The sequence below is a fragment of the Populus euphratica genome, unplaced genomic scaffold (genome assembly GCF_000495115.2).
Source record: "Populus euphratica unplaced genomic scaffold, PopEup_1.0 scaffold4.1, whole genome shotgun sequence".
In the NCBI taxonomy this organism is placed as follows: domain Eukaryota; kingdom Viridiplantae; phylum Streptophyta; class Magnoliopsida; order Malpighiales; family Salicaceae; genus Populus; species Populus euphratica.
The window spans coordinates 1,946,686-1,974,350 of NW_011499859.1; the positions used below are offsets into that span (position 1 = coordinate 1,946,686).

A 27,665-nucleotide genomic window follows, 5' to 3' on the forward strand; every position below is an offset into this window, starting at 1 on the left:
TGACCTACAAGAGTCTCCTATCAAAAGATTGGTTTTTTCTTAAGAGCAACACGTCACGATGAAAGGATGGCTTGCTAGAGGGACTTGGGCATATTTTCCAGGGACTTATCCTGTAATTTGTATTTTATGTAACTTATCTAAAGGTGGGGCCAGCTACTGTGTTTTTTTTTCCTTTGATTTATTCCGATATTAGGTTAGAAAAATATTTGAACGAAAGGTGTGGTAGTGACGTTTCTCTTGCCATCGCCGTGGCCTGCTAAGGAAAGATAACTAGGACAATTATGCTGACCTGGCGGGGTGACTATGTGATTTTATTTTATTTTAGGCCAAACAGCCGTGCAGTAGATGTAAATCACTGTGAATCATAATAGTGGATTTACATTTTTACTCTTAAAAAAATTCGTTGAATACAAGGGTGTATTTGTATTTTCACAGGTTCATTTATCGTTTTAAAATCGTTGAGTAACATCCCTAGATTTTTTGTATAGTTAGCACATTTAAAAGTAAAATTTCGCTTAATTATGGCTGGGGGCATTCTCGATTTTTCATTTTTTTGGCACAATATAATAACTTTATCGCTCTTAAAATTAATATTTTCTAAGCATTTTTACAGGGATTAATTTTTCATAATTTTTTAGCAATAATTATCTGGTCCACGAGAGTAATGTTATCTTTTAATACATAAAAAAGTTGATTTACTAAATTACTCGAGTCTCTGATTTCGTTTATTTATTTGAAGATACTAGAATTGCTTTAATTTTTTTTTTCTTTTTAAGGTAGAGAGATTTTGTGCCATCTATAATGCGAGTTTTACATGAAAATCATAATTAATCCATTTTATTACCGTCTCAATATATTTTTTTTAAAATATATTCTGCAATGTCTCATCATTTAAGCATTTAAAAATTGTTTCAGCTCCTATAAATTAAAATTTAGACCTTCTGACATTTTTATATTTCTTTCGGGTTGAAAAACAAAAAACTAGTTATCCACTATTATGTATCTTTGTCCTCTCTGAAGAGAACCTGGAATCGATAAGCATGGGTATGCAGACTTTTAACATGAAACTAAGCTATTTTTATTTGACAATACGAAAAGAAAAAAGTCTCATGAATATCATGTGATCACCATGAGCATGCCCAAGATACCCACTACACTTGCCAGCCCCAAATGATAACTGAGTCAATAATCCTCCTAGCAGCAAACTTGTAGTCAATGCCCAAAGAAACAGACAGACCACTACTGCACTTTCACATGTGGGCATCGGCGATAATTGTGGTAACACGTTTTAGTTCCATGCCCAGAACATGAGCTATTTCACTCTCACAAATGCGAGAGAGAAAATTTTTATTAATATATTAATGACATTGTATCTGGCAAAGAAAAACACAGCTTAGATGGGGCAAATGCAGGGAGAGTAAATGCACAAGTAAAGGAAAATAAAGGAACTTGGCGTTGCAAAAAGAAAAAGAAAAAGAAAAAGAGTTAGATGGGCCCGAGTTCAAGGAGCTGGTACCCCTAGAGATGCCCAAGAGGTATTCACTTTTCAGCCATTTATCTTTCATTGGGCTAGTTCGTGGGCCTCCAGGAAGAGTCTCACTCTCAAAAACCTATAAAAGCCTAAGCCGGTGATTTCATTATGTAAGCCTAACTCAAATAGAAACCATGATGTAGATATCTTTGTCTTGGAATTGCAAATTTCACATTCACAATCAATTCCATGTTGGAAAGAATGATTGCAATATACATGCAGCTATATATCTATCAAGCCAATTAGTACGCTAGGGTGGCTTGTTTCCTTGTTCTATGAAAATTGCAATGCGTATGGGCCTACATGGATGGTGCTAAGGTTCCTTTCCAATCACTTTCTGAAGCTCCAAAACATGGATTGAAAAACGCACATGCCCCTTCGTCTTTATGCCCGTAGAGATGAATAAAGCCCTAAACATATCACACAGAATCCTGCAGAATGAGATAATTTCGTTCTCTTTCCAGCATTGGTTCGCTGGTTTGAAGAGATAAGGTTTCACTTCATGTGTGGTACGGCCTCGATCAGCTTAGCCATGATATGTCTACATTAAAATTAAATGTCTGTTTGTTTCCGGTCTTATTTGCAACTGAGTTTGTTGGACTTGGAAGCAAGTTATAAAATATCCATGTCGGATAAAGGAAATCAGATCTAAGATATGATATAAAGCAATTCAATTGGCCACCTTTAGACTTGCTGATTAATTTCGGTCACCATTTTTACCATTTCTAGCAAGCATGGTGGGGGCAGCAAGAGAGAGAGAGAGAGAGATGAAGCTGGAGTCCCATATGAGGATTAGCGGAAGGGAAAGGATGAGCACCATATGAAAGGAAAAGGGTCTGTGTGAAGATTCATGCATGGTGGGGCATGCATGAGTGAAGAAAACCATCATTAAAGTGCATTATTAATTATATTAAGATAAACAAGGTTGAGAAACCATGAGGACCACATCTAAGCAAGGATCTAAAGGTAGAGTCTTTCCATCCATGATTAATAACTTAACCAACCATGCTTTTAAAGGCAATGTCCCAAAAAATTTCTCTCTAATGGGCACTTGAAATTCCACAGTGGTAGGCCCTGTGCCTCTCCATTGCTCCTCCTTAAAGCTAAGTATAATCATTTCCCCTTTTCAATATCCTCCTAATGAGTCTCTTTTAAAAATGATTTGTATATTACTTTCAAAGTTTTAGCTTGCGATCCATCCAAGCAAAAGTCACATTCTTATCTTCACATCAAATATGGTGGATGATTTGCATCAATCAACAGAATACTATTGCCCTCGCTTTCATTCTCGACAAACTCTCTCTCTACATTTCTTTTGATCCATCTACGTAGAGTACAGACGCCTAAAACACCATACTCGAAGATATATACCAATTTCTGTTTATGTTTCTAACTAATCTGTGAACTTTATGTCATTAGACAAAGACCTTGTTTATTTAATACGCTGCACTGTAGTGGATTAGAATATTCAGTACTTCAAGTGTATCTTGGCATGTGCGTACGTACGGACAATATATATATGGGGTATCGTGGAATGATCGAAGAAGAAAATCACTCGCATCTCTGGAGCTATATTTCACAATCAAGCAATCTCAATGATTTATTAGCCCAGCAAAAGGGTGAATTTAAAAGGAACACATATGCTTCTGGAGCCTTGATAATTCGATCATGAATTTGAGTGATTTAATTACCATATCAATTCTGGAAATGATGTTTTTGAAAGAACAAATTCAGTGATATTCACTGAATTTCCAGTATACACAAGTGTGCGTGACAGTGATAAAGCACTCAAAACTCCATAATAAATAAGAATCCTCGTGCGCTTGTTTGAGAAAACTTTGCATGAGTTTCGCCAATTGAGCCAAAATTATTATTTAATTGGTCTGAATAGTGATGAACCCTTCTAATAATTATGATCTATCCACCTATTTTTTTACTGCTAGCTGCTAAATCAAGATCGATTTGGCCCCATTAACGGTGCCCGTCTAATTTATTTGTTTTTCCTCAACGAACCAATTTCTTCATCCAGGACCGATGTATTTGTTTAACGAACAGGCTGCTTGTATAATTTCATTCTTAAACGAAAATCATGAATAACTTGCCACACTATCTTAGCGAAAAATAAAATTGCACAAACTTAACTCAATTATACGGTTAATGAGCAAATTAAGTAGATAATATCAATTACGATTAAATATTAAGAAATGTAGAATCTGCTCGCGAGCTGAAGTCTTATCAAGGATCGAGTTGTTGTGGATCGACAACATTTGGATTTAGTGATGTTAACCATGTTACGTACAGACGTTATTCCCACACAATCAGCACATAATTTCTTGATAATTAAGCAAGGGGACAAAATTTAGTCAAACTGCTTTAAGTGTATTAATTAGACTCACTGCATTACGATAAAATCAAAAGTCCTTCTCAATGTCTTTCTTTTATCTTGTTATTTAAAAGGAAAAAAGAAAACAGCTTGTAGGCGCGAGGAACTGATCAAATAATGCTATTTTCATAGGAATATGATTTCAATTCATGCGTTACGTGATGCAACCGTCACCAATATTTATCAAGATGATTGAAGAATTAATATTAGGGATCGATGAGCTCTTTACTAAACTACGAATAAATATAAGTAAGTATTGAGGAAAATCAATATTAATTGATTTCATTTTCATGAGGTCTCTCTGGATGTCCCTTAACTAATCAAGAACGGGCCATGTAGTTATAATGTTTTCTTCTGTTAACATAATGGTATCGAATAATTTTGAGCATTAACGGTTATTGGGCTTTCTAAAAAAGTCTTTCTTGAATTATTGATCCTTGGAAATGGAAACTTCTTTTTTTTTTTAGTTTTTTTCTTAATTTAAAAATCTGAAGTCTTAAAACATCCAAGTTCAACAATAATTGAGTTCAAGATAGGTATAAATAAACTCCCATTGACAAAACATTTTATTTGGTGATGGTGTCGTCACTAATATTGGGTGAAACCTGATAGAGGAGCCCTCAATCATAGATCATGCATGTATGACTATAAAAAAAATAAATATAAAATGTGTCAATCTGGAGAAGAAGAAAAACAAATCTTTATTTAAATCACTAATAATTTAAAAAGTGCTTGTACATATTCACCAAATGAAGCTATTCCTAATCCAATCATTGCATCAGTGAACTTGATTAATTGGCGTGAATATAATAAAATTTTAAGGACATATAAGTTTGTTTGGCATTGAAGACAATTAAAATTTAATGTTTAACAATAAGTGTGATTGCAAGTAATCTCATGGAACGAGTAACGTTTTCTCATTCTGTCTAGGTATTGGCAAAATCTTAGGCCTAGCTCTTTAACACTAGTCTTCATGTTAAAAAATAAAATACAATAAAATTATTGGGCACTCTTGAAATTGTATTTATTTTTTTATATAATCATAGGATTCATCATTAAATTTATGAATGGCTCCCAACTTTACGTCAAATTAGAGGATAACACAGTTCCCAGCATGTAGTTATCTTCGGTGAAGTAAGGCAGAACTTCTAATTAATTAGAAAAAATAAAACAATATTCTAGTTCTTATATTTATGAAGTATCAAGATTATTACTTAATGGTAGATACAGCATGTAGTTATCTTCGGTGAAGTAAGGCCGAACTTCTAATTAATTAGAAAAAATAAAAGAATATTCTAGTTCTTATATTTATGAAATATCAAGATTATTACTTAATGGTAGATAAATAAGACCATAAGAGAAGAAAGGCAAAGATTTGTGTTGCTAGTTTAACTATAAACAGTCCTTGCTGGATTATACGTGTGTATATATATATGGTAAGAGAATATGTATAATTGACAAGATATACGTTGATTGGTGCTACATTAATTAATTAATCGATTTATACTAATTGAGATATTATATATATATATATATAGATATATATTCCATAAGTCTCCAGAACAAATACTAAGTATCATTTTGTTTCTCACAACAGTAGAAGCAAGAAGTGAAATTCATGGGTTAAAACTTGTAAGAAGAAAAAAAAAATCAATACTTCCATTATACCATATATAAAGTAGAACTCGAAAGGACGATCGAATAAATCAATTACTCCTACTTGTGAGTTGTAATCATTAGTTTGCGGCCGTTATTTGTGCGGCATTAATTGGGCAAGTTTTGTGTGGGTTTTGCCGCAGACGATCATCAACTTGAAGAGAAAAAACCTACCCCTCTACTTGCAACTTACATATCATTCATCATCATCGATCACACTCCGTGAAAAAAAATAAAAAATAAAAAATTACAGAGCTCACTTAACGTTTAAATGGTTTCTCCTAAGGTTCATGTATCTCTTGATCATTCTCCTAATGTGTCACACTATAATTGGGGATTAGATGACTGGACAATGCCAAGGGGATATTACAAAATCTTTCCTTGAGAGAGAAAGAAAGAAAGAAATGGCTAGGTCTGTGAAACAACCTGCAGTGCTTTTAGGATACGTGAATTTTGGTTACGTAATACAATCTTAACTCTACGTAGAATATAGTAAAACACAGACCCCAACCTTGAGAGAATGAGAAATAATAGCTGATGAAATGTCATTTTAAGGTTAGATGAATATCTGGGTCCCTTTGCATGGACCCCATCTTTTTTTCGATCCATTTCGGCTCCCTTTGTGCTCGTGTTACTTTTAAATGGGGAAGAGAGTGGCCAATAGTTCTTGCCTAGCCCCAGAAATAACCTACCGCTCTAACTCTCTAATCAAAGAAACCAAACTCAAAGAAACAAAAGAGGAAGAAGGGATCAATAAGATCAGATATATCATAATATGGGTCACCATTCTTGCTGCAACCAGCAAAAGGTTAAGAGAGGACTTTGGTCACCTGAAGAAGATGAAAAGCTCATCAGATATATCACTACACATGGCTATGGATGTTGGAGTGAGGTTCCTGAGAAAGCTGGTACTTGCCCCTCTATTCCTCTTTTCTACCACTTGTTTCTTGTCCTTCTTCTTTGTTTAGTTTCCCCCGGTAATTAAGCTCTGTATAATTTCTTGTTTGATATAGGTATTATTAGTGAATGATTTCTCTCTTTTTTGGTTGAACATTTTAGGGCTTCAAAGATGTGGCAAGAGTTGTCGTTTGAGATGGATTAATTACTTGAGGCCTGACATAAGAAGAGGAAGATTTACTCCAGAGGAGGAGAAGTTGATAATTAGCCTTCATGGTGTTGTTGGAAACAGGTCTGTACTATAAACAACATAAAATTAACTGGCATTTGCAATTACAAGTTTGGTACTACATATACACAGAGATTACTAATTTTAAGCTGGGCCGCATTGAATGCACTTGCAATCAAGTATACAAGTTCTTACTTCTTACGGTTTTTCAAAAAAGAATAGGACAAGTGCTCTAAAATAATCTTGAGACTTCCTCTCGCTCTCTCTCTCTCTCTCGGGGAGCTTATGGGGGAAATTCATTCTTTATTCTGTTTTTTATGGAAACTTGAAAAGTAAGTTTTGAGATGCGTTTCTATATATATATATATATATACAAAAAATAAGCTAGCTATAAGCAACCACATAATTAATTAATGTTTAAGTATTTCTATAAGCACCTATCAACTGCATTACGGGAGACGTTGAGAAAGCAATGTCAGAAGTTGTCACATAGGTTTTCAGTTGGAAATTAATGCCTATCTATGCTATGCACAGCACTAACTCAACACCGTAACGTTGTTTTTTCCCCTTCTCTTTCTGTAAGATATTTTATTAAATCATGTTAGTACTTTTGCTACAAATTCCTTGCTTCTCTAAATCCGGACAAGTTAACTAATTGATTAATTGCTTTGTCTGTTGTTTTGTAATCTATGATTAGTCACTAGCTAGTTTTGTGGTAAGTTTTCTTATATGCATGGTTGATCAATTGTAGATGGGCTCATATTGCAAGTCACTTGCCTGGAAGAACAGACAATGAGATTAAGAACTATTGGAATTCTTGGATTAAAAAGAAGATACGAAAGCCTTCAGCAACTGCAACAATAACCAATGCAACTACCAGTACTGATCATTCAAATATAAATTATACCTCAAACCAACTAGATTTAGGTCATCAAGATTTGACAAGGCCACAAGTTCAAGAAACCCTATTTTCGTCTTCAGCTCCCTTATTTATGTTTGACACCAGTACTGCCTCACTTGATGGAATTGTGGATAGTAGTGTACGTGGGGAACTTTTTCATGATTCGGCAAGCTTAAACACTGAAACTTGGAATTCAAGCCAGCACCATCATGTTCAAGCAGTACTGCCACCCCAAGCAACATTTAGTATTGGAATGGATACAAATTACCTGCCTCCATTGATTGACAACATGGAGAACATGGTGCCTATTGAGATGCAATCCTGTAGCATGAATGACGAAGGAGAGATATCATTGGAATGCTTACAAAGACAAGAGTTGAATATTGAATGGGTGGAATCCCAACAGTGCTCAAACTTTCTTTTTTGGGATAATGTTGAAGGACCACTTGGTGGAGAAGAAATTGTACCAACTTCATCAAGTATGGGAGCTGCTACACTCTCTTCTTTCCCTTCATCTCTATAAGATATTTATAATGGTGAAAACGGCCTCTCATTTCTCTTCCCTCTTCATCTTTTTATAGAGCTTTCAGAATGGTCCAGGGCTTCAGGCTTTTGAAGACAGCTTGTTGATTTCTTTTCTTTCATTTCTACCCCGCCTTTTAACTCCCACAGGTGAGATTGTGAGAATTGAGGCAATGAAAACAGATAACTGCATAAGGATGCATGTAATCTTGTTTTCTTGGCGTTTGCAGAGGAAAGAATAAAGGCAACACAACAAACCCCAGCAGAGTTTGATCATGATTATGGTGATGTCAACGAGTGGTTTTTTTTTTCTTTCACTTTTTCAAGAATTTTGAATAACAGTTCTAATGGACTTCGTGTATATCTTTCTTATGACGAGCTGATACATTGAAAAAAGAAAAAAAAAAGTTAAAGGAGGGCATACCACATGCTGAAATGTAATTTAAGAAATGATTATGGTATCGATCATTGAATGTTGAGTGTGTTTTTTTTTAAATCTTGACGATACTATCGAGGTAAGCTATCCAACCAAGATCATGGCGGTCTTTCTAATCCAAGAATTAATTGAGTATAATTAATGGCAGTGAAAAATACCTTCTTCTTTGGTGGCGCCTTAATTCAAAATTAAGATACTGAAAAGAAATTTAATATAAGGGGAATGGCTAGTAAAAATAATCTGGGATATAATAACTTGTGTTTAAAGGAATTTATGATTAAGGATATCATCTCATCCTGCATCGAGCTGATGGCTTAGGATTGAGCTTATAAGGATATCTCTAACGGATCTGCATTGATTAAGCACTAACATCGTGAATATAATTAATTAATTATGTTTTGCTTGATTCATGGTGCATGGTAGATGATCAAGTGACATGTTTTATACATGAAAACCATTAACTAAATCGATTATACGTAGACACCGTTTGATCGGACATCTTTCTACACATACATAGTACGTAAAGGAGCGTAGTGCTGTTGATGTTTATGAAGCTAATGATGACGTCGTCCTGTTTGTCCTCTGTCAAATGATAACTTTCATTATAACCATGGTTGTCCTGATATAAACTCCTTGTGTTAAAGGGAAAAACGTTATCATGCACTCTCCAACTGTTGCGGCCCTTCTACATATACCTGCTCTATGTCATGTTTTCTGTTGCATGGCTCATTAATTTACATGGTAGGATCATGCTTCTCAATCTTCGATGTCTTTTCATCATCACTTTCTCCCATGTTCAGCCTGTTTAATCAGTGTGACAAAATTGCAACATCTCTTAACAGTGATGATTATGTAACAATAATGCAACAACAACATTGATAATCATATCCCAGGGGGCACTTTTACTAATGATCTTTGGTAGTAGCAATTAAATGCTTTGAGTCATTTCTGCAACTAGCAACTAGCAACTTTTTCTTCAAAAAAAAAAAAAACAGTTCTTACTAAATTAAGGCACTTCAATGAAAGCATCTTACTAAATTAATGCTAGCATCACTAGCCCGATGAGAAATCCTGAGTCTTTTTTGTTGGGGTTTGGCTTGCAGAACCAATTAAGAATCTTCATAATTAATTTCTAATTAAGTGTCACTTATTTCAGGAACAGGAGCTCAAGTCATGTTTGATATAACATGATAGATCATGCTAACCTAGTACTAGTACACCTTTAATTTTAAATATTTTAATGACTATGATTTTATTATTTTTAATTGAAATATATTATTGTTTTAGATTTTTAATATCTCTTATTCACTAGCTTCTTTTTCTTTAGAGAGTTTGAGTTGGTATGTTGTTTTTTAAGCTGACTTTTGTCATATGAAAGCATAAAGAGTCTCATCTCATCCCACCCTTCCCATAATCCCTATAAGTGTCTTTGTTATACTGGGACCTTTTCCTCTTCCTGAAGCAATTAAATTAACACTATAAACACACAAGCCACATGTAAAATAAAATAAAATAGGGTCAATTATTAAAAACATTATATAGTTTGAATGCACCAATATTTTTCACACCTACTTTTTATATATTACACTTTATGTGTTACTTTTATATAATTAATTTAAACTTATATCTTATATTATAATTCTGTTTACTGTCATTGGTCATTGTTCTAAAAAATATTAATATCAAGTAATGATTTTTATTTTTTTACTGATAAATAATAAAAATTTCTTATCTTTTTCATATATTCTCGACTATTTTGATCAGAAAAATAATTGCTACAATGCTATACAAGTGTGACATCTAATACCAAGTGGTTCTCGTTGCACAATAATAGCTAGCGGTGGTGGTTTTGCTGGTTTTTGGTGACAAGGCTAGTAGTATTTGTTGTTTTGAGTTCATCTATTGTTGAAAAATAGTGTTGGTTTTATCATCTATTTCTATGAAACTTTTTGAGATATTCTCATAAAAGTAGTAGATCAAGAGAGAAAAAAAAGAAGATATGAAGTTGTGTGATGGAATACCTCAGGTTTTTGTCGCGAGTATTCTAAGTTATATTTTATGTACTATTATTATTTTGTGGAAGTGAACAAAAAGTACTATAATTCTTTTTGGATAATTACAAAACTTTGATGGTAGAAAAACATAGAATGAACCTATTTGCCTGATGATTCCAGCACTTGACTAGCTGTTGTTTCTAATAGATTTGAGAGGAACCATGTTTATGAGTTGTCTATGGCCTCCTTTTCTTCTATGAGGAGCGGACATAGTTCATTTATATTAGGTACACCATCCTCTAGCTCTAGAATTTCAATGAGCATTATGATCAAATTGTGGCTGTGAGAGATCAGAGTCAAATGATTGAGATGTAGGAGAAAAATGATGACTTGCTTAGCTTTTTTACATTTGAAAACAAGTGTAAGAGATCAAAATGATGACCATGCAAGCTATGAGTTTTTCTCCATATCCCCCCACTTCGACTATATTTTCTGCGATCCAACTGCATTATACATGAGATTTTGTTGTAATTTTAAGAATGTTGAAAACAAAGTTCTTCAATTTTATCAAGTATATATCTGGTTAGCATATAGCTACTTTGTCAGATATATTTTATGCATGTTGGAGATATCTTTTAAATTCTTTAGTGGAATATTGTTTTGCATATTTATTTCCATTAAAGTGAGAGGTGTGTTAAAAGTGGTTGTAAATATATATAAATAGGTGTGGTCCATATTATTCCAATGAGTGTGGAAAAATATAATAATAAAACAAATTCTTAGATATTTGTTTAGACAAAATCTCTTACATTCATATATGTTTTTTATGTATTATTTTCTATTACATTAGAGATTCATTGAATTATATTTTTTATGAAATTTTTGATGGAATGTTTTTATCTCTTAAGATATTTTATCAAAGATTTTGTCAAAAAAAAAAATTGATGGAATATGAATAAAAGATTTTAATAAAAGACCAAATATTTCATCAATGATTCTGTTGAAAATATATTTTTTAATAAAATCTTTGATTAATCAAGTAATTTTTGTGATTAAATTTTTTTATTGTTCTTATATAATTTTTGACAAAATTTGTGTAGCTTGCCAATGGAATATCTAGTTGACAATATTCAATTTTCTAAAAATGCTTTTTCCATTTTAATTCTTCGGCATGTCCTAATACAAATACAAATTTCTCTCGAACTTTCTTGCAATTTATCATTTTCGCAATTTATTTACTTTGTAATTTACTTACAATTTATGTTTTATTTTTTACACAATTATTTAATTTTTTTTAGTCTTTAATGCCTCACGCTTATTTAACTTTATTTCTTTATTATTTGTTTTTTTATTCAATACTTTTACTTGAATGTAATATTTTCTCTTAGTCTTTAAATTCCGCTTGCTCGATTTGAATATAGTAAATCTTCATGATTTATATATTGCTTGGTGAACTAATAAATAATTTTAATGACCTGTGGTAGTTTCGTCATGATGATTTCTATGATACTTAGTGAATTTTATGATTTTTTTTTTTACGAATAAATATAATTTTTTAGTGGCATGAAGCATGAGCACACCTTGTTTCTAGAATTGTATGAACACAAGAAATTATTAACCGATTTAGATATAATTACTTAGAATACCATCTACTCAAATGAACCTTGACTTGTTTGGAAATTAAATTAATTATGATTTCGAACTGATTTAATTTTAAATTATTGTAGATTCCATGTTCTATATACTTTTACATTTTCACATATATATTAAAGCTTAAATACTATTTTATATTTGTCAAAGAATTTAATTCATAACAGCTTGTTTACTTACAGAATTCAGTCTACCTAAAAAAAGGCCACAATGATGAAGAAATTAATGAATCTATGCTGATAATATTTTTTTTTTTTTTTAAGAAACTACACACTAAAACTTCCTGGCCTAATTTAAGGCAGGGCATCATCATAAATGGCCCTTTCTGAATTTTAAAAGTCAATATAAACAATTTGGCTAGATTTGTTTTTTCAAATTTGCATCCTTTAAAAAATTAAACAAAAGCTATGAAAAATATTAACTCTAAATTTTTCTGGTCTTCAAAACTTTCTGTCAACAAACTCAATTAATTAAATAGAGTATGCTGAAGTATTAAACTCTGTTGACATTTTGGAATCGATAAGGAAATTTTACCGTGAAAAGATTATGGAAGAATTCGTTCTTGCTCCAGACAGTGTTTCTGCCTAAAAATCTGGCCAAAAAATAAAAGGTCTGAAAATTGAGTAATTTTGACTTGCTGAGCTAGCTCCTCAAGATACAGTATACTGTCTGCGGTTGATGGTTTCTTACCACTGATGATGCTAATTAACACATGCAGAACTTGGATTGCAAAGTGCTTACATAGAAGAAAGCAAGCTTGCTACAACTCTAAACAAGAAAAGAAAGCAAAACAGGGAAACCTGAACCCAAAACGCAACAGAACCACAATCCAAAGGGAAACCGAAACAGAAACTCACTAAAAAGACGCAGACATTACTACTGGATCATGCTTATTGTCTGATGCCAGTGGCTGTTATACTTTAGTCAACTTCTTCCGTCTTGCTCTCCTCTTTTGCTTCTTCCTCCAATGCTGGCATTTGCGCGTCCTCTCCGCCGGTCTCGTCTTCATCAATGCTCAGACCCAACTTCAGCATCCTGTGAATCCTTGCTGAAAATGTGTTAGGATCGTCGAGACTGAACCCAGAAGTCAACAGGGCTGTCTCATAGAGCAAAAGCACCAAGTCCTTTACTGATTTGTCATTCTTTTCCACATCGGCTCTCTTTCTCAGTTCCCCCATGATTGGATTGTCTCAGTTGGTCTCCATAATCTTCTTGCTAGACACGGGTCAAAGCTTGAGCTTTCACGATCCTTTCCATGTTAGCACTCCATATCCATATTCACCTGTAACCAAACAGCAAGGAGAGTCCACAAGCCGATCAGATATCACTACTTTCTCCACCGTGTCTCCAAGGATTTTCTTGATTGTCTTGCACAAGTTCTCAAAAGACTGCTGCTTATCTTCTTTCTTCCTTCTCTCCTCCTCGTCATCTTCAACTGTCAGCCCTTCCTTGGTCGTCGCTGACACTAGCTTCTTGCCATCATAATCCTTCAATTGTGACACAACATGTATCAATGGCATCCACCATGAAAAGAACTTCATACCCTTTCCTCTTGAGCTTCTCAAGGAATGAAGAGTTCTCGACTACTTTCTTGCTCTCACCAGTGATGTATTGTATGTATTTCTGTCCCTCTTTCATTCTTGTAACATAATCCTTCAAACTGGTCATCTCATCACCACTTTTGGTTGAGTAGTGCCTCAGCAAGTCGGCAAGCTTGGTTCCGTTTTGGCTGTCTTCATGGATACCCAATTTAATGTTCTTCGAGAAAGCATCATAGAATTTGTTGTAGTCTTCTTTATTCTCAGCTACCTCATTGAACATCTCAATACTCCTTCTTCACCAAATTCTTCCTGATCACCTTCATGATCTTGTTCTGCTGCAGCATTTTACGAGAAATGTTGAGTGGCAGATCATCAGATTCCACAACTCTCTTTATGAATCCTAGATATTCAGGAATGAACTCTTCACAGTTGTCCATAATGAATATCCTCCTAACATAAAGTTTGATGTTGTTCATTTTCTTCCTAGTGTCGAAGAGATCAAATGGAGCTCTTTTGGAAACAAAAAGGAAGAGGATCCTCCCAATCATTGGTGAGGCTCTTGTAGGAGGCATATTCCTCCTTGCTGACTTCCTCAGGCTTGCGCAACCAAATAGGTTTCTGTTTGTTGATAAGTTCCCATTCATGGATCACTTCTTTTATCTTCTTCTTCTTGGAATCCTTTTCTTTGTTCTCATCAACATCCTCCACATCACCTTCCTCTTCTTTTTTGGTCTCCTCATCTTCATCATCATTAACCTCTTTCTCAATAGTCTTCTCAGTCCACATGTAAATCGGGTAGCTAATGAATTCAGAGTGCTTTCTCACAATGTCCTTCAATCTCCTCTCTTCCAATTACTCCAACTGCACTAGGGTGAGAACAAATTGAATTGATATCGTTACAAGGAAAGAAAATGTATAGATTGAAACCACATTTCAACAAGACATGCATTCAACAAAAAAAAACATTGAGGCTTGAGCTCTCATGCTATCATGGTTTTAAATACAGAATCCAAGACCAAACACCGAATATAAAGCTTCTAAGACTAAAATCACATTCTTGTTAACCACTCTGCTATCCTGATTGAATAAAATCTCAATCTTGTTAACCACTCTGTTATCCAGAATTCTCTTAATCGCAGGATCTAAAATAAGACTAATGCAAGTTGTTCTAATTGTTACCTGATCATCTTAGAGTGACTTTTGTTCCTCTACCCAAAGGCCCTCCAGCTTGAGACTCCCAAAGATACTGATCATCATAATTCTGCTTAGTGGTCACAATCACATTGTCAGCAACAAGGAAGGCGGAGTAAAAACCAACCCCGAATTGTCCACTAATGCTCACATCAGCCCCAGCCTGCAATACCTCCATGAATTCCTTTGTTCCGGACCTTGCAATTGTACCCAGATTGTTCACCAAATATAAGATCACAATTACCGGTTCTATTAAAGCTGACCATACAAAGACAAGTACAGAACAAGTTTCAAATTCAACATTTGTGTAATTTAACATTTACCTGCTTTAGTCATGCCAGCTCCGCTGTCAATAATTGGCAGGCTCTTGTTAACCTTGTCAGGGACAAGCTTGCTCTTATCTGTCAAGCTCTCAATTCTTACCCTGTCCGGTGCCTAGAATTAAAACAACAAATTACTCAAATAATTCATTAATCTCGGAATCCAAAATCCCCATCCATCCTTTTTCTCCCCTCCTTCTACCAAGAAAATAGAGAAAACTTAGCATCACGAGGTCTTAATTAATAATAATAATAATAATTCCTAACACCCACAAAAAAAGTCTGTTTTCTTGATTCCCGTTAGTTAGCAATTCTTTTCTCCAGGACCAACAAAACATGGTTGTAAGAAAAACAAAGAAAGGAGAGATTTAGACCCATTCACTTACATCAGAAGCATGGCTAATGAGTTCACGAAGGAAGATTTCCTTGTTGCTGTAAAAAAGTATTGATTATAAGACCGAGAAGCTGATTTATCTCAGCCTGGAACGCAAACAGCTCAGTGTCTTCCATCTTCACGTCTGCCATTTGATGATTCTACAAAACCCAAAATATATATAAAATAAAAAATAAAAAACAAGAAATATACGAATTTGCAGCAAGTAGGTCGCTTTAGTTGGTGATGTGTGGTTTATTGGATTTTGGATGATAATTCTTGAAAGGTAGAGAGGAAACATAAAGCGGTGCTTAATATTTGCATGTCTGTAAGAGAGAAAGGAGTTCTGATGGCTTCAGTTTTGGAATTCATTTTCCCGGGTTTCGATGCACCTCTTCCCTTTCCTATGGAAAAACTCATTGTGTTTTGGAATCATCTGGTTGAAAAGACAAAACTAAGGTTTCGGTGCTTCTTGGCCCAATGATTTGTGTCTCCATTTCGGTAAGATGTTGAGTCCAATCAATTGCTGGTGAGCTGAGACTGTGTTTTTTTCTTTTCTGGACCTGCTTTCCAGAATGTTGAATCTCTTTAGAGTTTTATAAAGCTTTAATGGGCTTAGCTTAAGCACCAATCCATGGTCCAAGGCCATTATAAATTCGAGATCCTCAGCCTGCACAGAGCAGCTCATAATGCATCAAGCTCACCTTTTTCGTCTCAATCTTATTGCAGTAATTATTCTCCTTTTCCATTTCTCGTTGGGTTGGGTTTTTACAGTCTCTCAAAACGGGGTTCTGTGCAGCAGGATTTAAATAATGATACTTCTGACTTGAAGATTAGATAAGGATCTACTCCAAAGTTTGTTAAATTTAAATTTATTTTTTAAAATTTATTAATTTAAATTTTATAAATTTTAAAGTTATTAAAAATTTATATAATTATTAATTTTAAAATTTATAAATTAGTTAAGCTTCATACAAGTTAACCTAAATATTTACATTAAAAATAAATAAATAAATAAATATGTGAAAAATATAGCTTTAATAAGTGTTAATTTTTTTATAAAAAAAAAGTAATAATATATTTAAAATGGTGATAGTGATTTTTTTAAATTAATTTTTTAATTTTTAAAATTTATTTTTAATACTATCAAAAAATACAAAAAAAAATATTTTTTTAAACTCTTTTGAAACACATAAATACTGTGGTATTTGAAATAGTGTTTTCCATCCCTCACACAACATATTCTCCTTTCAATAAATTTCTCTAGCTTATCTTATTCAATAGAAAGTCAATAAACAATGTGTTATGGATTCTTGGTATGTGCTAAAGTATAAATTTACACTTGAACACCCACTTGCCCCCCTCATCCTCTTGTTGATACTATAAAACGCCTCGTAAGCATCAAGAGTTAATGGGTTCAATAAAACCTTTTTAATAAACTGTCTAAATTTATATTTTCTTAACTTGTAATGATTTGGATTTGTGGTCGCTTTTTGTTCTTGGGTCGGATTATCAGATCAAACTGAATCCAATCAAACTTTATTTAAAGAAAAGTAAAGCAATGTGAGAAGATTAGAATCATCTTCTTCTTACTTGCTATCTACAATCATCCTTTCTCTCTACAAGAAAACAACATTCTTCAAACAATATACTATACTAAGCCATTGGAGTGTTTTTAAATTTTTTTTCCCAGGTAATTACACCGCCCAAGATTATCAACCAAGAAAGCCCAGTTGAGCTAAATTTATCTGAAGTTTTTTAACTGCTTATGAGATTGACAATTACAAGGGTTGATCTCATATGTCAAATTCTATTACGCTGTCCGCTTTATCTGATGAAGGCAACCGAGCAATGAATGCCCTGCATCCTCTCCAGCAAACTAAAAGGACGATTTTTTTCATTTTTAATTTTTGTGTTTTCGCCATTCTCATTGATTGCTCTATCGGCATTAAAATACGGAGGAAATGCCGAGAATCTGGACAAAGATAGGCGAGGCATGTGCATGGAAAAGCAAGGCAATAGAAGTTGCGATCATGCTACACCTGCCAAGTAAAAAAGAAACCAGGGCGTGAGGGATTGAGAGGCAAATGCACATAAATCCCATGACCCCGCAACCACCAAATCCATAAAGCAGCGAGTTTATTACTAGCAGATCGATCTGTGGATTTGCTTTGACACTTTCTAGAGCACGCACATGCACAGTGTTCTTAAAGTAATTACTGAAGAGGCTGGTGACCACATATGACCAAGACAACGGACCGCCATTGATGAACTCCAATTTGTTAATATATACATATGTGTCTGATAATGTATTCTACCTGGTCTTCGAAGTACAATTAACTGTTGTTTTTGCAACCTCAAAAATGTTTTTGGTCAACGAAAGAAGAGCATATAAGATTTGACCATCTTATTCATTTAAGAGAGACTATACTTCTTGGTCTTGCTTAGAAACTATAACGAAGGTGAATATAAGGAATTATCGTACACTATTTTCTTTACGGTAGATAATTTAAAAAAACTGACCAATTAATGGGCATTCGGAATTGCATATTTTTAGCCACAGATTTTCACTCCATTGTTAATTCAGCTTCAAATGCATGGAATATTAGATTGATTGTGCACCAATTTTTACATTTTTTTATCATATTATAAAATACAATGATATCTTTACTAATAAAAACTAAAAAAAAACAATAAACCAGGGTAATATACATTTTAAATCATTTGATTTACAGCTTATATATATAATTTGATACAAGGGTTCACATTAAAAATATCTTGGTAGATTTCGGTTATTTTTTTTCTTTCTTAATACGTAAATTCAAATAAAAAAACGATCATAAAAAAAGTCTGATTGAAAAGACCAGCAATTATTCTAAAATAAATAAATAAATAAAACACCGCCGTATCATAAAGAGCAATAGTAATTTTAAGGACAATTCTCCCTGGAACAACTATCTTAGAAAAAAAAAAATCAAACGTAATATACAATTGTAATTGTGAAATCCACTCATTTATGCATAATTATTAAACACATACGAGTAAAACTTAAAACTAGAATAGAGTAGGTTTTACGTGGAATTAGGAAAAAAAATTAATATGGTAAGATTTAGTTAACATCACTGAGTTTTAATGACTTGATTATTGTAGTCAGATATAATTTAAATTTTTTCAGGTTAATTTTAAGATTTTTTTTAAAATAAATAATATTTTCTAATTAAAAGAATAATTAATTCAATTACTCAAACCCTTTTCCATATAGATTCAACAATTATACATTCAAAAATTGAAAAAAAAACTTTTAATATAGTTAGTTTTACTATAAATAAAATCATGTTTTTTGATATAAAATAATTTTCAAATAATTTAAACTATAAAATTTAATCTATATAAAAAACCCATAACAAACTTAAAGAATAAAAACAAATTCAATCATGAATGATAACATGTCGTGAATATAAAATTATTAAGATATTATGAAAAATATTTTCACATAACTAAATTATTTAAAATATAAGTAATTTATGATATAAATGATTATTTTTTATTAATATAAGTGATTGGGTTAGTTTATACATATTTTAATTAATTTTATAAATTTTAAAATTAATAATTATATAAATTTTTAATAATTATTATATTAACTTAAATATAAAACTATAAAAAAAACAAACCTCTTAATTCTAATTCCAAGCTATTATTAATAACCACCTGTTAAAATAACCAAATTTTGATATAAAAAGAAATGGTCCAAAGATCTCTCAAACGGGACGAAAAAAGAGGCTAAGAGCATAGTATGGCCTCTCATAAATAATAAAAAAAAGCGTTAAGATCTTGAAATGAGGCACCAAAATCCATGGACAAGTGGCATGCTATTACTGGCTGCGAGGCGGCTGGGTGTAAAAACGTAGTAAATCAAACCATTCAAAAGTTTCATTTTCTTTCTTTTTCATAGGAAAAAAAAAGTAAGAACGTTAGAAAAGAAAAGGTCAGCTTCATTTCACGGACACTCAAACCTCCCGAGAAAGCTCCCTGCTTTTTATTCAACTAGGCAACAACGAAACTTTCCATTTTTTTTTCTTCTTCTACTCTGGAAAAGAAGACCGAACACAAAGGGAAAAGAAGAGATTTTGCGAGAGAGAAGCTTGGCTTTATGGCTGCTACTAATACCACTAAAGAGTCTAGCAGCGCTGGTTCAACATCAGAGGGAGGAGGAGCTGGTCATCACCATGGAAGTAAAATAAAAGGAGTCTTAACTCATGGAGGTCGTTATGTGCAGTATAATGTTTATGGTAACTTGTTTGAGGTTTCTAGCAAGTATGTCCCTCCTATTAGGCCTATTGGTCGTGGTGCTTATGGCATTGTCTGGTAAGTGTTTTCTGTTTCTGGGTTTTTGGGATTTTACTCATTCTTTCATGGTGTGATTTGATATATAACCTCCTCCGTTTTGATCTTTCAATTGCGGTTTTTTAACCTACATGGGAAATGGGTTTTGGAGGGTTTTCAGTTATCTTTTTGTTATTGGGTTCTTTTGGTTGTCACTTCCATGGCTATCGAAGCTTTCTTTAATTGATCAATTGAACTTCTTTTTTATTTTTTTCCCCGTAAATATGCCTCTTTTATTCAATCTATGCTTCATGTTGCTGAATTTGAAACTTGGGGTACATTTGCTGAATTTTTGTTTGTTAATTTATCTCATGCACACAGCTGTTGCTTGTGGGTTATCGATGTTACTTTCTTTAATAGGTTATTTAAGTTTTTTCTCAGGCCGGTATAACTCTTTGTGTTTTCCAGAAAGATCAAGACTTTCCACGGAGGAAAGAGAGGCAAATAGTTCCCAAAAATAAATAGTACCTAATGTATAATTTTGTGCTTTATTAAAGATCTTGAGAGAATCCGCTGCATTTTTCTCATGATAGTTTCAATTTGTTTCTCTGGGATCATGATGAGTTGTCATTAAGTTTCACGTTCATACCATGTAGGAGTTGCCGGTTCCATTTATACTTATCGGTGACAGTATTGCGTTTTTTCATATCCTTAAGGCATTGTTTCTATATATGTTATATTTTTCGTGGCTGGAACATAAGTTAAGTATACTTTCTTGTTCCTCCACTTCTCGGGAAGATTTCTTCATGTCCTCCATTCATTAGACTAGTATATTGAGTGGTGGGAAGAGTGGTTCTTAACTTCTTATTGTGCATGCTCTTTTCAGTGCTGCTGTGAATTCAGATACGCATGAGGAAGTTGCTATAAAGAAGATTGGTAATGCATTTGACAACAGAATAGATGCTAAAAGGACACTGAGGGAAATTATGCTTCTCCGACACATGGATCATGAAAATGTAAGCATGTAATTTACCTAGGGTTAAATTCATGATACTTGTTGGTCACATATGCCTCATCACTTCTTTCTCTTTTACCTGTATTATTTTGTTCACTAGTGGTTCTACATTCATCACTCTTCCATATGCCTCCTTGTGTGTTTAGATTTCCACTTCTTTCTTTTCTGCAGGTTATTGCTATCAGGGACATAATACGGCCACCCAAAAAGGAGGCCTTCAATGATGTCTACATTGTTTATGAATTAATGGACACTGATCTTCATCAGATTATTCGTTCTGATCAAGCACTGAATGATGATCATTGTCAGGTATGGCACCAAGAACAATTTTTAGGCCTTATACCTTGTGAATCTTTTAGTGAAAAACTTGATAGCTTATCTATGTGCTTGCCTATTGTCTTATTAGATTCTCTGATCACAACTTGGAATCATATAATTCAAATTTTCTTTCAATAAAGATCATAGCAGCAAGAAAGGAAATAAATGGTACCATAATGATTACTAAACTTGGGGATTTTATCCCTCAACTTATTGCAGTTTGAAGTGCTTGACTTTGTTGTGAAGAAATTTAATGAGAACAATTCCATATTTAGAATCTGAAAGCAGCCATGATAACTTATAATCTGTATAATACAGGCTTCCACTTCCCTTCCGGAGCTTCTATGCAAAAAGATAAATGAATGCTTGCATTAACTAAATATCATAATAGTATGGAGTGCTTGGCTCTCTTGTGAAGAAAATTAATGAGAACAATTCAAAATTTAGAATCTTAAAGCAGCATAACTCATAATCTGTTTAAATTTAGGCTTCCATTTCTCTTTCTGGTGCTTCTTTGCAAAAGGTAAATGAATGCTTGCATTGACTAACCTGATGCAGGTAAAACAGTTTCTGTTGTTTCTTCCTGTTGTTTAGTGTATGCAATGATAAAATAGCTAGTGAACTCAAATAACAACGTTATTGACTCTTCAGTCCAGAGTAACTAACAAGAATGCCAGCTTAAATAGATGTTGTCAGTAAAAAGTACTCTAAAGTTTAGAGAAAATAAAGCACCTTCATAATGTCCACTTTTACTATGACAATATGATATTTTAACAGTCATTTGTCAAAATGTTGAACTTGTGTACTGGGACATTACCCATGTCAAAATCTGGAATTTTTATGTTGTAAAATTTGAGTTAATATGTCATGACTTGCTTGAATAAAGTTGACTTTGACATTGCATATGGGATTAATAGATTCTCAATGAACCTTTTGCAGTACTTCTTGTATCAGTTATTGCGAGGATTGAAATATGTACACTCAGCCAATGTTCTGCATCGTGATCTTAAGCCCAGCAATTTGCTTCTCAATTCAAATTGTGACCTTAAAATTGGAGACTTTGGGTTGGCAAGGACAACTTCTGAAACAGATTTCATGACTGAGTATGTGGTTACTCGTTGGTACAGAGCACCAGAGTTGCTCCTTAATTGTTCAGAGTACACTGCCGCAATTGATATTTGGTCTGTTGGTTGCATACTTGGTGAGATTATGACCAGGGAACCTTTATTTCCAGGGAAAGATTATGTTCATCAGCTGAGGCTTATTACAGAGGTATGCCTTTTGGGCCTCATGTGTAGTTAATTTTTGCTGCATCTTCCTTTACACGTTTTATGCACTCTATGATATAGGATCCGTGGTTCAGTCATACTAGATGGAAGGCCAGTCTGGTTTAGTACCACCCTCAGCCCCTGCCACATCCTCACTCCTCTATATTTTTCCTTCCAAGAAATCTTGCTTTGAGTATAGCTTGCCATAATGGTTTTGTTAAGTGAACTTCGAACCACTGGTGAACATGAGGCTAGTAATTTATATATACTAGTTGATGTTTAGTCTCTTGTTAGATTGATTAGTAATGGAAGTGTCGATTTAGACATGAAAATCAACATCAGTGTTCTATATGCGTGGTGATTTGCAAATAGTCACACATCTCAAGATATTTGATTGCATGGCCTGTAAGATATTTGATTGCATTGTCTGTAAAGAAAACAGATGATTGGTTTTTGACATGGTGTTAGAGACATCATGACATGCACTGATGATGCTAGCCTGTGGTGCTGCTAAATTCTTATTCCAGAAAAGAACAGCACATGTCTCTTGATTGTTTTAATTGTGACAAAACTGAGGAAGAGAACTTGTTTATTTATTTAGTGTTCACTGACAACCATCAATTCATTCCTTTTATTTTTGTTTAAAGTTGATAGGTTCACCTGATGATGCTAGCCTTGGCTTTCTGCGAAGTAATAATGCCCGAAGATATGTTAGACAGCTTCCACAATACAAAAAGCAAAATTTCTCAGCTAGGTTTCCCAATATGTCTCCAGGAGCTGTTGATCTACTGGAGAAAATGCTTGTGTTTGATCCCAATAATCGCATCACTGGTATAAAAATAGAGTTCAAATTTTACTTGAGACATTTTTAAGTAGTGGCTTGTTGTTCGAGCCCTTTTTGTTTTTTCCTTCACTCTTAGATGGTCACGCTTCTTCATGTGTTTGCAGTCGATGAGGCTCTTTGTCACTCGTATTTGTCATCTCTCCATGACATCAATGATGAGCCTGTCTGCCCCAGGCCTTTTCATTTTGATTTTGAGCACCCATCATGTACTGAAGAGCACATCAAAGAGCTCATCTGGAGGGAATCAGTGAAGTTCAATCCGGATCCACCCTGTTAGGAGAAAAGGATTATGCTGCAGAAAGATGTTGGGAAATGGAATGGCTTCTTCTTCAGAATGCCCTCCATTCATCATTTTCTTGAGAATACGAACACCACATTCTTAGAACCTAAAAGCTGAACTTATTTAATGATCACGAAGTTAGCTTAACTTCTGACACATTTGGGTGCTTATATAAAATGTTAATGCCTGAAGTGCATTGTAAAAAGTAGAATTGATTATCGTGAGTACTAGAATTTGGGAATTTGATCTAAGGAGCAAAGCAAGGATCATATGTTGTATGATCATATGATGGATCCAGTATCTATTTTTTCCCCTTTATGATTCTCCAATAAAATTGAGATAATAAAAAAGTGTTTGTTTTTCATTTTTGCCGTGTTTTTTAAACCATGCTGATGTTTGCTGGTTTCTTGGTGAACTTGGGTGTTGAAAATTTGCTGCAGAGCAAGCTAGTGTTGAGTGCTTAAATTTTGTAGATGTTCTTTTCTCCTAGGACTGGTACTTTGTTCTTTTTCAGTGAATGGTTTAACAAGACATCTAAAGGAAAATAAAAATATAGCGAAGCTGCAATTATTTATGCAATCATTATATAAATTCCTTGGAATTTCAAATTTAGTGCTTGGAATACCGTTTGTCTTTTACCATTAGGTTGATTTACTTGTGCAGCCTGACAGTTACAATGGATATTTCATTTATCATCTCAATAACCAAATTTTGTTTGCTATATAAATCACACTATAATACCATTAGAACCAACAGAGAACACATTCCAATGTACAGGAACTTTTTTCATGTCACCAACATGGAAGAGCAAGTATGAACCTCCATATTCTCAATTGGCAGGTTATCTTCTGGATAATTGCATGCTCCAATCTTTCCTGGTCCCTGATCTGATAACAGATCACAAGGTTTTGGGGTCACTTCACTTGTAATCCCTGCAACATCAGAGCAGTTCCACTGAAGTTTCTTTCGATTCCGTGCAAGTCCAATGGTCACGTTAGATATGCAGATTCCAGTGAAGGGATCACCAGCTATGCCCTCTAATCTAGCTGCCATTGTCACATTCTCGGCAACCACATCACGATAATTGATATTCTGAATCACAGGAATTGCATTGGGATCGTAGTTGTTGTCAGGATGAGAACCATAATTTCCTGTCATCCAAAAGACCCATTTCATTGTTTTCAATGTCATCCCTCTTACATATATGTCTTTTACATAACCTCCTCTTCCTACAGCAGTTTTGATTCTAACACCTGATTCTGAATCAATAGCTGTGATGTCTTCTGCCCGAACATCCTCAATCCCCCCAGACATCTCGCTCCCTAGTGCAATCACTGCGCTGGTCGGTGAAATGCATGTCAGCCTTCTGATAACAACTTGCTTGGTAGGCATCCCAAAAGCAATACCATACTCATCCCAACCACTCTTAACAGCCACACAATCATCTCCGGACACAATGTAACAGTCCTGAATTCTGGTGTTTGTGCAAGAATCTGAAGTTACAGAACCAATAACTCAACCGTCACATGCATGTTCAGAATTTCAGAATGACACTCTGGCATTCTTTTCAGTTTTATGAAGAAGTACCAAGTATGAAAAACTATTCTCGCTTTATACTCTATAGAAGCAAATTCAATTTCTCCATGTTTACCTGGGTTGATCCCATCAGTGTTTGGAGATCTCACAGGTGCAAGAATTGTCAAACCTTGAACTACAACATTGCTGCATTGCATTTAATATATCAATACACATTCTTCCAACGGAATAATTAAGGGAAGTATCAACACCAGAGAAGTAAGAGCGAAGCATGCAACTACTATTAACAACCATGCACAAGGAGAAATACCTGCAATAAACAGGATGAACATTCCATGATGGGGAATCGATCAATGTAAGATTGGATATTTGAATGTTAGTAGAGAACATGATTTCTATCAGGTAAGGCCTGGTGTAATTCAGCTCTCCGGCACGGAATTTTGTCCACCAGAGTTCACCCTGACCATCGATTGTGCCATTGGCACCTGTAAAGCCGAATATGTTCATAGTCAATATGTGAAATACTTTCCTTTTTACTTTAGAAAGGGAGTTATTAATATTATACCAGTTATTACAACATCTGTGAGGTTGTTTCCAAAAATAAGACTGCCAAACCTTGCACCATCTGCATCTCTTCCTCTACCATAGGATGGCAGGGGCTCAATCAGTGGATATTCATTTTCATCCTGATGAAATGTTCAAAATGCAGGAAAAATTAATTTATCATTGCTATAATAGGACAAATTTATAATATTTGCAAGCACCAGCAGTGGAATTAAAAGAGCTTTGCCAGCTTTCTGAGTAAAACTGGAAATTAATGCATAAACCAGATGTTTTTTTCATTTTTGTTTCTCTGGTATTCGATATATAAGAATCTTAACCTAATGGAACTCATATTAATTAACCTAAATTGTTCATTTCAAAGAAGTTATGACGGTACTATATATTTCTTACCCTCATCCCCACATCTACAATTCTTTTCCCTTTCTTTTTCTTTTTGGTCATTTCGCACCTCTATTTATTCTTGATGATTCTGAAGTTGTGCTTGGTATGTGAGACAGAACAAGATATCATAATACAACTTCATACTTGTATTGGTGTTTGTTGCGGGCAAGGGATATGATATATAAAAGCTATCTTAATTTGTCCACTGTCATAGTTCCATTTTTGTTCCACCTCTCATACCCAGTCACCTTTACTCGCCAAACATATCAAACACAACAAAATCATATGGACACAGAGTGGACCTGTCTAGCTTGTGAAGCCGATAATCTTCAATCAGGCTCCTTCAAGGTGCACTTTCCAATTTAGGCCCCCAGTATTTATTGCATAAGTTTCTACTGGTAGTTACTGGACCATAGCAGCCTAGGAAAATTGGTCCCTTTATCTAACTGAACTACTTTCAACCACCATTTCAAGGAGACCCCCTTTTTTCTTTCCTCTTTATGAAAAATAACATCATAATGGAGAAGAACGAATTAGTAATTAAACCAAATTTCTGGCAAGAATGAAGAACTAAGTTATTTCTCTTATGGACCATGGGAGGAAAAAGGAGAGCATCTTCTAGGCATCCAAACAAATTTATATTCGTAGACCGATCTCGAGCAAGAACTAAGTAAATGGAATAAAGGAAAGAAAGAGGAAATCAGCAAGTTCAATTTACATTAAAAATAATTAAGAAACTTGACAAATTCTAACCTGAGAACCGAGCAGAACAGCGTCTTTGTCAAGATAGAGAGTGAAATAACTAGTGAGATTGAAACTCCCAGTCAACCATCTTCCTGGAGGAACATAGAGTATGGATCCACCTTTTGATGAGAACTGGCTCAAATGATCAATTGCAGCTTGAAAAGCCTTTGTGTTTACTGTTGTTCCATCTCCAACACCCCCAAAATCTGACACTGATGCACTATGAGCCCTGCAACTTACAGCTGCATGCTCAAAACAATCCCACTTCAAAGATTTTCTGCTCTCAACACCAATTGTGCATAACAGTACCAAATAAACAAGGACTGCTCTGACACCAATCACCTGTTCATTTAATTCAAGAATATGAAAGCCTGGTCAGGAAAATCATGCATGGAAATGAGATTTTTATTTCTCTTTCATCTATAAGCAGAGCAAAAGGATATATAACTGACGTCTCAGAACATGATCCTAAGAACAGCAAGGTGTTGAAAGTTGAGAAGATGCTTTAAAATGTGATGATGCTTTCATTGTTTTCATGATTCCAAATTTTTTTTACCTTGGATCTTCTTGCACTTGTCCACAACTCCATTGGTGGTGAAAACCAGGTCCTTTGGTTTATTATGGGCTATCTGTGCAATATATATACTCTGTGACTCATGGATATCAACCGTAAACAGTTATTTTTTGTCGTTGTGGATCAAACATAGAAAATTACAATTCTAGCCCTGGTCAGATTGCTTAAAATTCAAAACTTCATTTTCTTCT

The 27,665-nt window shown here is 34.2% G+C and overlaps 3 protein-coding genes and 1 pseudogene across 5 annotated transcripts; 2 read left to right on the forward strand and 2 right to left on the reverse strand.

Moving 5' to 3' along the window:
• The first annotated feature begins 6,239 nt into the window (after nucleotides 1–6,239).
• On the forward strand, nucleotides 6,240–8,594 carry LOC105124336 (transcription factor MYB46-like). 3 transcript variants are annotated; one of them, XR_842027.1, is made up of 5 exons: nucleotides 6,240–6,478; nucleotides 6,630–6,759; nucleotides 7,448–8,076; nucleotides 8,179–8,269; nucleotides 8,350–8,594. XR_842027.1 is itself a non-coding variant. In XM_011024322.1 (4 exons), the coding sequence occupies exons 1-4, from the start codon at nucleotides 6,346–6,348 to the stop codon at nucleotides 8,211–8,213; spliced, it is 927 nt and encodes a 308-aa protein (XP_011022624.1). In that variant the 5' UTR covers nucleotides 6,240–6,345; the 3' UTR covers nucleotides 8,214–8,594. The 3 variants fall into 3 exon arrangements, 2 of the variants coding, with proteins under 2 accessions (XP_011022624.1, XP_011022623.1); XM_011024322.1 differs by having other exon boundaries at nucleotides 8,179–8,594; XM_011024321.1 differs by having other exon boundaries at nucleotides 7,448–8,594.
• A 4,307-nt stretch (nucleotides 8,595–12,901) lies between these two features.
• On the reverse strand, nucleotides 12,902–16,205 carry LOC105124337 (heat shock protein 83-like; annotated as a pseudogene).
• A 3,378-nt stretch (nucleotides 16,206–19,583) lies between these two features.
• On the forward strand, nucleotides 19,584–24,041 carry LOC105124338 (mitogen-activated protein kinase homolog MMK2-like). The gene is made up of 6 exons (XM_011024323.1): nucleotides 19,584–19,992; nucleotides 20,837–20,966; nucleotides 21,137–21,274; nucleotides 22,223–22,555; nucleotides 23,199–23,382; nucleotides 23,500–24,041. The coding sequence occupies exons 1-6, from the start codon at nucleotides 19,778–19,780 to the stop codon at nucleotides 23,670–23,672; spliced, it is 1,173 nt and encodes a 390-aa protein (XP_011022625.1). The 5' UTR covers nucleotides 19,584–19,777; the 3' UTR covers nucleotides 23,673–24,041.
• Nucleotides 24,042–24,257: 216 nt separating this feature from the next.
• On the reverse strand, nucleotides 24,258–27,518 carry LOC105124339 (probable polygalacturonase). Its single transcript, XM_011024325.1, has 6 exons — nucleotides 27,457–27,518; nucleotides 26,910–27,242; nucleotides 25,777–25,897; nucleotides 25,522–25,696; nucleotides 25,327–25,397; nucleotides 24,258–25,168 (listed from the first exon to the last, which is right to left on the reverse strand). Exons 1-6 carry the CDS (start codon nucleotides 27,487–27,489, stop codon nucleotides 24,462–24,464), a joined length of 1,440 nt encoding a protein of 479 aa, XP_011022627.1. The 5' UTR covers nucleotides 27,490–27,518; the 3' UTR covers nucleotides 24,258–24,461.
• Nucleotides 27,519–27,665: the final 147 nt, after the last annotated feature.